The sequence below is a fragment of the Leptonychotes weddellii genome, chromosome 11 (assembly GCF_054177405.1).
Source record: "Leptonychotes weddellii isolate Sample4059 chromosome 11, ASM5417740v2, whole genome shotgun sequence".
NCBI classification, from domain to species: Eukaryota; Metazoa; Chordata; class Mammalia; order Carnivora; family Phocidae; genus Leptonychotes; species Leptonychotes weddellii.
In genome coordinates, this window is record NC_138379.1 from 44,746,924 (window position 1) to 44,755,063 (window position 8,140).

Genomic DNA, 8,140 nt, shown 5'->3' on the forward strand with positions numbered 1-8,140 from the left:
TCTGTCCTGTAATTTCATTTTTTAAAAAAATTTCAACTGGTGATATTTTGGACATTGTGCAGATGCACTGGAGAATGTGAGTATCTTATAAGGCAATCTCACTGCTGTGTATAACCATAGAAGAAGCAGAAAAATGGGATTTATCTTCCTCTTTATCTTCATTTGCTCTTCTTTTCTTCATTATTTTCTTCCTCATCCTGAGTATTTTCCAGGCTCTCCGTGTGATAATGAAATGAACTTGAAAATATAGAAACTATGATAGAATGTGATAGTGCTATGGTGGATGTTGGTTCCAAGTCACTGAGACTAATTCTCCATGGGAGGTAAGGGGCAGGAAAGGGACATGGGTTGGATTAGATTAAAGAGATGCTATGAATGACCAGGGTTTAGAAGAGTATGAGCGAACGTTTTCAAGAGGGTAGATGGAGGGTTAGGGCTAAAATTATGGTCCCTAAGGGGAGTCTGCTTCAGTCTTTCTCTTAAGTGGCTTCTGCTCTATGCCATGCTCAATGATCCCATGTTTCCTCTGTTAAATATTAATCTTCAATATTGTTAGTAAGAAGATAGCACAGCAGCATTATTCACAGTAGCTAAAAGGTGAAGACAACCCATGTGTCCATCACCTAATGAATGGATTAACAGAAATGTAGTATACACATATTAGTATTCAGCCTTAAAAGAAATGAAATTCTGACACATGCTATGGCATGGATGAACCTTAAACATTATGCTAAGTGAAATAAGCTGGACACAAAATGACAAATATTCTATGATTCTTCTTTTATGAAGTACCTAGAATAGGCAAATTCATAAGAGACATAAGTAGCACAGAGATTGCCAGGACTTAGAGGAGAGAGGGATGGGAATTATTGTTTAATAGGCACAGAGCTTGTATTTGGGATGATGGGAAAATTCTGGAAATAGATATTGGTGATAGCTGCACAACATTGTGAATGTACCTAATGCCACTGAATTATACCTTAAAAATGGTTAAGTTGATAAATACTATGTTAAATATATTTTACCACAATAAAAAATGACAACAACAAAAACACCCCCAAGAAGATAGCTCTTCAAAGAAAAGGCAAGAAGTGGAGACCTCCCTCTTCTCCTATCTGCTCCATAGCTCGGAGTGGAAGAAAGGGCTACTGGAGATGCACAGTAGCTATAAGATTGCAGAGGAAGATTCCTTAGTGGGAGGATGAGTGACATTTAGTACCAATGGGTGTAGACTTCTTTATGTGCTTTAGTTAAACTTGTTTTAAACAATCTTAGTCTGAATATGCTGTATTAATGTAAAAAATGTTTTATTTATTTATTTATTTATTTATTTATTTATTTATTTATTTATTTATTTATTTGAGAGAGAGAGCGAGAGAGAGCACAAGCAGGGGGAGAAGCAGATTCCAGGGTTTGATCCTAGGACCCTGGGATCATGACTTGAACCAAAGGCAGATGCTTAAACGACTGAGCCACCCAGGTGCCCCTAGAGTAAAATCTTGATGATATGAGTATCTCCTGTTGTTCAGCTCTTACTCCATGGTACCTTGAGCCCTTGAGAAAAAAAAAAACTTTGCACATAGGCTTTCTCGTTTAATGTCTACAAAATGTATATGAAGCTGGTACTCTCGTTATATCCATTTTTTTTTTCCTGACAAAAATGTTATACTTCTACTAAGTGGGGACCATTCATTTTCTTACACTGCTCATACCTCTGGTTTGGTGGTGAGTTCATTGTTGCTGTTCCCCAAAGCAATTTTCAGGGTTTTTTTTCCCCTGGAAAAACAGACCAGCAAACAAGTAAGCATGGACTGGTGCTTTGCTGTTCATGTCATTCATGCAAATCATTCTCTACTACTCCCAGTTACTGGTATCTCTCCTTGTTGCTATTCTTCATTAAATGATGACTAAGTGGATGTGTTCTCTATTTTTTGCCCCCCCCCATTATGCTGGTGCAAGACTTCAGGATTTATGCGAATAACCCATTGAACACTCTGTGTTTTCATATTCTTGGTTTTTTTCTCCCAAGATCCCTACCTCATTTACCCATTCCCATGACATATCCTTGAACTTCTCTGGAGATCACTGTGTTTGTCTCCAACACATCTCCCAGCATCCGTGCTTCACCTCTTATGCATACTCCTAGCATATTTGATAATGAGATTCTGCTCATGTCTCAGTCTTCTGCTTAAAATCTTCATGATTTTCACTTCCCACTGTCCTTTAACATGACCTAAAACATCTCCTATGGTTCATGCTTATACACCAGGCTTAGTTCCTGAGTACTACATCCCCAAATTTCATGATTCTTTCAAGTCATTGGCAGTACCAAGCTCCCTTCCCTCTTGCCTCAGGGTTTTTGTATCCTTAGCCTACCCCCACAGCTCCTTTCACTCTTAACCCATTCTTCTGGTCACTAACTTGATTTAGGGGGGCTTTCCTGCATTCTCCAGAATGAGAAGTTTCTCTTGTTACATGCTTGACATCCTGTAGTTTTAATTTATAGTACTTATAACCGTTATTAGGTTTCTGTGATCACATGATCACCATCCCCTGAGCCATGATGACAAGGATTGTTTATCATATTGCTTGTTTTGTTTAACATCTAGTAGAGTATATGGATTTGGTTGATATTTAATACCTACTGAATGAATGAATGAATGAATAAATGAGGCTTCTCACCAACTATGAATGAAATACATTGTTGCCTGGATAAATGAAAAAAATGTGCAATTGAAACGTCATTCCAAAGGAGAATGTGGCCACTGGGGTGGACTGTAGCTGCTTTAGCAGAGATGTGGCCTAGGGAAGGTTCTGTTTGGTAATGGGGAGATATGATAGAGGAGGTCTTAGCCATCTCAGTGGGAACTTGCTTGGATGGACTGTCTGAGAATCAGTATTTATCCCATACTTGTTATGGTATTGGAGTTGATATCCATGGACCTATTGCAATTTCTCAGAAGAGAAGCAGAGTGCTTAATTCACTTGAGAGAGGTGGTGTTTGTCTTAGATTGGATCCTCTAGAAACAGATACTGAGGCAAAGATTTGCATGCAGGAAGCTTATTGTGAAATATACTTGGGAATGACTCCTGTCAGGGAGTGAGGGAAGCAGGATGGAAAAGAGGAAGAAGTTAAACTATGATCTAGTTACCCCAAATGCCTGTGCTGCTTCCATGGGGGTGCTCTTGAGCTGAGATTGTCCTTCAGTGTTGTTTCAAAAGAGAAAGGTTCAGGTCTTTGTATTTGTACTTAATGAGTCATTGGGTGAGAGCTTCACTCAGAAAGGAAAACTAATCATGGGTGAGTCAACTCTCTTTGTCCAAGGGAGATGACTCAATAATGAGCTTTTAGCAGCCAATATCTCAGCAGATGGAGGAATGAACAAGTTTCACCACAGAGTCCACTGAAGAATTTATTGCTCTGAGTTTGACCTGTGAGAATGAGAAATCTGAGCTTACAGAGAAATATGAGCTTTCCTAGCTCACTGAGCATGCAGCTTCCTATGATAGCCATCAAGGTAGACAGGCTTAGAGGTGATGACCAACACTGGACAGACATGAACCACCTGGTCAGGTGCAGGTGCCACTTCCTGCTCTGCCTCTCTGCCTAACCAGCTATCCCTGGGGCAGTGGACTTAGCTCTGTGGGCCTCCAGCCAATCTGGATGCTAACTTTAGCCCTGTCCAAAAGTGTCTGTGTGTCCTCTGGGACCTCTCAATTGGTAATAACATCTTGCCTGCTCAGTGTCTTATTCACAGTCACTGGACCTACCTTCGGGAAGTATCAAGAATGGACTTATCTTTCATGGTAGGATTACAAAACTAGGTATAAATTTGTGCATTATTTATAGAATAACCTATATATCAGGACTTTATACATATCATTTAATTAATATTTATAATAAACCAGTAAGATTTATATTATTTGCTCTACTATCAGGTGAGGCAATCTACACTCAGAGAGTTTAAGTATCCCACCATGGTTTCATTTGTTGAATATGAAGGGGACAGAATTTAAGCATAATTGTCTGCCTACAAAGCTTATGTTTATCCCCTGTACTGTGAAGCCTCTACCAGCTAGTTTATAATTATGAAATTTAATGAGAAATTATGAACTTGGGCGCCTGGGTGGCTCAGTTGGTTAAGCGACTGCCTTCGGCTCAGGTCATGATCCTGGAGTCCCTGGATCGAGTCCCGCATCGGGCTCCCTGCTTGGCAGGGAGTCTGCTTCTCCCTCTGACCCTCCCCCCTCTCATGTGCTCTCTCTCATTCTCTCGCTCTCAAATAAATAAATAAAATCTTTAAAAAAAAAAGAAATTATGAACTTTACTTGAGACAAACCATTAAGGCACTGAAAGGATTTCTATAATTAGATAAAACAGAAATTGTGGATGAACAAAAAAAGATCACAAAATAAAATGCTCTTAACATGATTAATGTGGTTCAACAGCTAATGAGTCCTTCTAAGAGACAGTAACCAGTGGACTCTGAATTTTGAAGGATGAGAAAGACCAAGTCCAGATAAAAGAGAAGGAAGAAAGAATACGCAAAAGGCACATGTAAAATAAGTTGCTGCACTCATATAATTACAAGAACATTGGAATAGTTCAAGCAAGACATATATGTGGAAATTTGTTAAGTATAAGTCAAAGTAATACAAAAGATAGCCTTTGAAAGCCTTGTTTGCTAGTCTTGAATGTGTAATTTTATTCCATGGATTAAATGGACTAACAGATTTTAATCTTAGAAGTGACATGACGACATGTGAATTTTAGATGTATTTTATAATCCTCTGCCTTAAGAATGCACAGTGGATAGGGAGGGGTTAATGGAAAAGCCAGAAAGATCTAAGTAAATAATCCAGGTGATAGAAATTAGGCGTGTGCACTAGGCAGTGACACTGGGGGGTGAAAAGGATGAGTGGGTCAAAAGGGGCTAAACTGCAGTCAATAAGAACTGGTAACAAGTAAAAGGGAGGAGAGATAAGAATGAGTAAGGATCATTTCAAATTTCTACATTTGGTTGGATAGGTACAAATTGTGATTTAACTCAAAAAAATATGAGCATGAAGGAGGCAGAGTGGATTTGGGAAGAATAGGCAAGTTAATTCAGTCTTGAACCATCGAGCATTGGTATAGATATTTAGGTATAGATAAATGCAAAATGGATCTGGGTTTCAGAAAGGTATTTAACTCAGAAACCTAGATTGGAAGAAATTAAAGTATATAATTGGTTAAAATATTAATAAATGGATGAAATCAATCAGAGATAATGTACAGAACAGGGAACGGAGGAGAGAATGGGACCCTGGAATCAAAAACATATAAGGGAGAGGTAGACGGAGTAAGTGTTGGGATGGGAGACATAGGAGGAACAACTGTAGGCTGCTGTGCTTTGGAAACTGAGGGAGAATACTTTAAAAGAGATCAGATTGATTTACAGTGAGGGGATACAGAGGATCCTTTCAAGTGGACATTCCAAGTGAGAAGTAATTGAATGGTAGAGTTTAACATCTCTCTAAAAGCAGCATGTTTACTCTTATCTGTAAATGAAACTAGACCTATTGCAATTCAGACATGTGGCTGTCTCCCCTTAAAGACATTATCTCAAGAAAAGGGGCTTCTCTTCTTTGTATCTCACTTTATTTGCTTGTGTTTCACTTTCAGCTTCTTTCTTCTCATGAAGATGGTAGCCAGATCTAGACACTGGGATAACCCACCAAGAATGGAGAGATCATGATTTTGGTTTCTTTTCTCTCTTTGGTCCTTTATCTCCTTGCTGTAATGGGCAATGTCAGCATCATCTTCATCATCTGGACTGACCCATCCTTGCACCAGCCTATGTACCTCTTTCTGGCCATGCTATCTGGCATTGACCTGGTGCTGGCCTCCACCACTGCACCTAAAACCCTTGCAGTGCTCCTGGTTCATGCCCATGAGATTGGGTACACTGTCTGCCTGATCCAGATGTTCTTCATCCATGCTTTCTCTTCCATGGAGTCAGGTGTACTTGTGGCCATGGCTCTGGATTGCTATGGAGCCATTTGTCACCCTCTGCACCATTCTACCATCTTGCATCCAGGGATCATAGGGCGCATTGGGCTGGCAGTGCTGGTATGGGGGTTGGTCCTTCTCCTCCCCTTCCCTATCCTGTTGCAGAGACTCATCTTCTGCCAGGCCACCATCATAGGCCATGCCTATTGTGAACATATAGCTGTGGTAAAACTTGCCTGCTCAGAAACCACAGTGAACCGAGCTTATGGGTTGGCAGTGGCCCTGCTTGTGGTTGGGCTAGATGTTGTGGCCATTGGTATTTCCTATGCCCTCATCCTCCAGACTGTGTTGAAGGTACCAGGGGGTGAGGCCCAACTTAAGGCCTTTAGCACATGTGGGTCTCATATTTGTGTCATCCTGATCTTCTATGTTCCTGGAATATTCTCCTTCCTCACTCATCGCTTTGGCCACCATGTACCCCATCATGTTCATGTTCTTCTGGCCACCCTCTACCTCCTTGTGCCACCTGCACTCAGTCCTCTTGTCTATGGGATGAAGACCCGGCAGATCCGCCAGTGAGTACTTAGGGTTGTCTCCCTAAAAGGATAGATCTGAACACATCCCAGTTATTTTCTTCTGAGGCACCTGCCAAATGTACTGCCAGGAGGCCCAGGCTAGTCTAGGCTATGTGGATAGAGACCATTCCACAGTGAGGAGTTCTTCCAGTCCTGCTAGTCTCATGGCAAAAAATATACCTGGGAAATTGGCTTCATCAGTAAATGGGTTACTTAGATAGCAGGATTTGTGATTATTTTTACCATCCTTTTTTTGCTCTTAATCCCACCCAGTATTTCTCTACTCCTTGTGATTTGGGACTTGGAGATAAGATCAATAGATGATACCTCTGGATATGCCATTTTTTTCCTGCCTTCACCCAATGACTGTGGATCATCATCTAGTAAAGGAGTGGGAAGTCCCAACCTTTGCATGGTTTTAGTTTTAGAGTGTCTTCAAACCTTTAAAATTCCGTGAGCTCTAGGTCTCTGGGTTCCCTTGTAGTAAGAGAGTGTCTCTCAAAGCATTTGAGATGTCCACTATGTGAGAAAACACCTTTTATTACAATATGGGTGTTACTCATTTATTTAAAATAGACCTAAGTGGGGCAGGTAATGTAATAGGCTCTAGGAATAATATGTTATGATTCTTATTTTCAAAATATAAATTTATATATATATAGTGGATTTCTTTTTTAAAGAGGTCTATTTGGATTTTGGATTTATTATATTTTAATTTATTTATGTGTTTTGCTTAGGATAAAGAGGGAATAAGACCCAGTATTGAACATATGTATATTTTTAAGTATTAACTAACAAAACAAAAGTAACCATGTAATTGTTATGATCTAATAAGCATAATATTTGCTAGTCTGGTGTTGGTAAATTTTTATTGAATTTATAAATTATTATTATATTTATTAATAAATATAGAACTAGTTATGCCACTTGAAAAAAGAATTTCTCTTTCTGAAATGTGGATATGGAGAGTGATGTCAATTAGATCCTCCCCATTTCTAGTAACATGAACTGGGTAAAGCTTATAAGAGGATTGTCACAATTGGTATATTGCATCCTGTTTGTTGGATGTTGCCCTAAAATCCTAAAAAGTGGTACATTTTGTTCAGCCCTAGAAGAAGAAAGTCACTGTTGCCTTGTGGTAGGGTGCTCTGGTGTTGAGAGGGTCCTAACCACTCAATAGTGGTTAAAAGAGGAGAATGGATGGGTTAGTGTTCCAGTTTCTTCTTTCTTGGTAAATTTTTCTCCTAATAAATAATTTTCAGGTACAGAGTCAGTACGAAGTCTTCAGTTTGGTTGGCACACATGGGTGAATTAGGGAGGAGTCATGTGAGCTCTTATTGCAGGAGCAATTACACATTCTCATCACCTTGGTTGTAGGCCTAGGACTTGAACTCTGGTGAGTTGTCTTGGGGAAGCCCAGGATGTGGTGTATGTTGTATCACATCCATGGGAAAACTGTCTTGGCCCTAGAGCTACTTAGTTTAGGTAGGTTATTCAAAGTACGTTTTGTTCTCTCCTCCCATTTATACCACTTGCTGATGCTTGGGATGTGGGTATGATGGTGGGATCTGAA

General features: G+C 39.8%; 2 protein-coding genes across 2 annotated transcripts in view; one reads left to right on the forward strand and one right to left on the reverse strand.

Moving 5' to 3' along the window:
• The window catches only part of LOC102727901 (olfactory receptor 56B4-like), an 11,172-nt gene extending 7,366 nt beyond the window's left edge, over positions 1 to 3,806 (reverse strand). The window contains 2 exon segments of the mRNA XM_081799438.1: positions 1,713 to 1,776; positions 3,772 to 3,806. Coding sequence (XP_081655564.1) covers positions 1,713 to 1,776; positions 3,772 to 3,806 — 99 coding nt within the window.
• Positions 3,807 to 5,666: 1,860 nt separating this feature from the next.
• On the forward strand, positions 5,667 to 7,023 carry OR52L1 (olfactory receptor family 52 subfamily L member 1). Its single transcript, XM_031027490.2, has one exon. It carries the CDS (start codon positions 5,735 to 5,737, stop codon positions 6,569 to 6,571), a length of 837 nt encoding a protein of 278 aa, XP_030883350.2. The 5' UTR covers positions 5,667 to 5,734; the 3' UTR covers positions 6,572 to 7,023.
• The last annotated feature ends 1,117 nt before the right edge of the window (positions 7,024 to 8,140 follow it).

What these genes read in the sequence shown, in the direction of transcription:
- OR52L1 (XM_031027490.2), top strand. Translation starts at nt 5,735, where the DNA reads ATGATTTTGGTTTCTTTTCTCTCTTTGGTCCTTTATCTCCTTGCTGTA.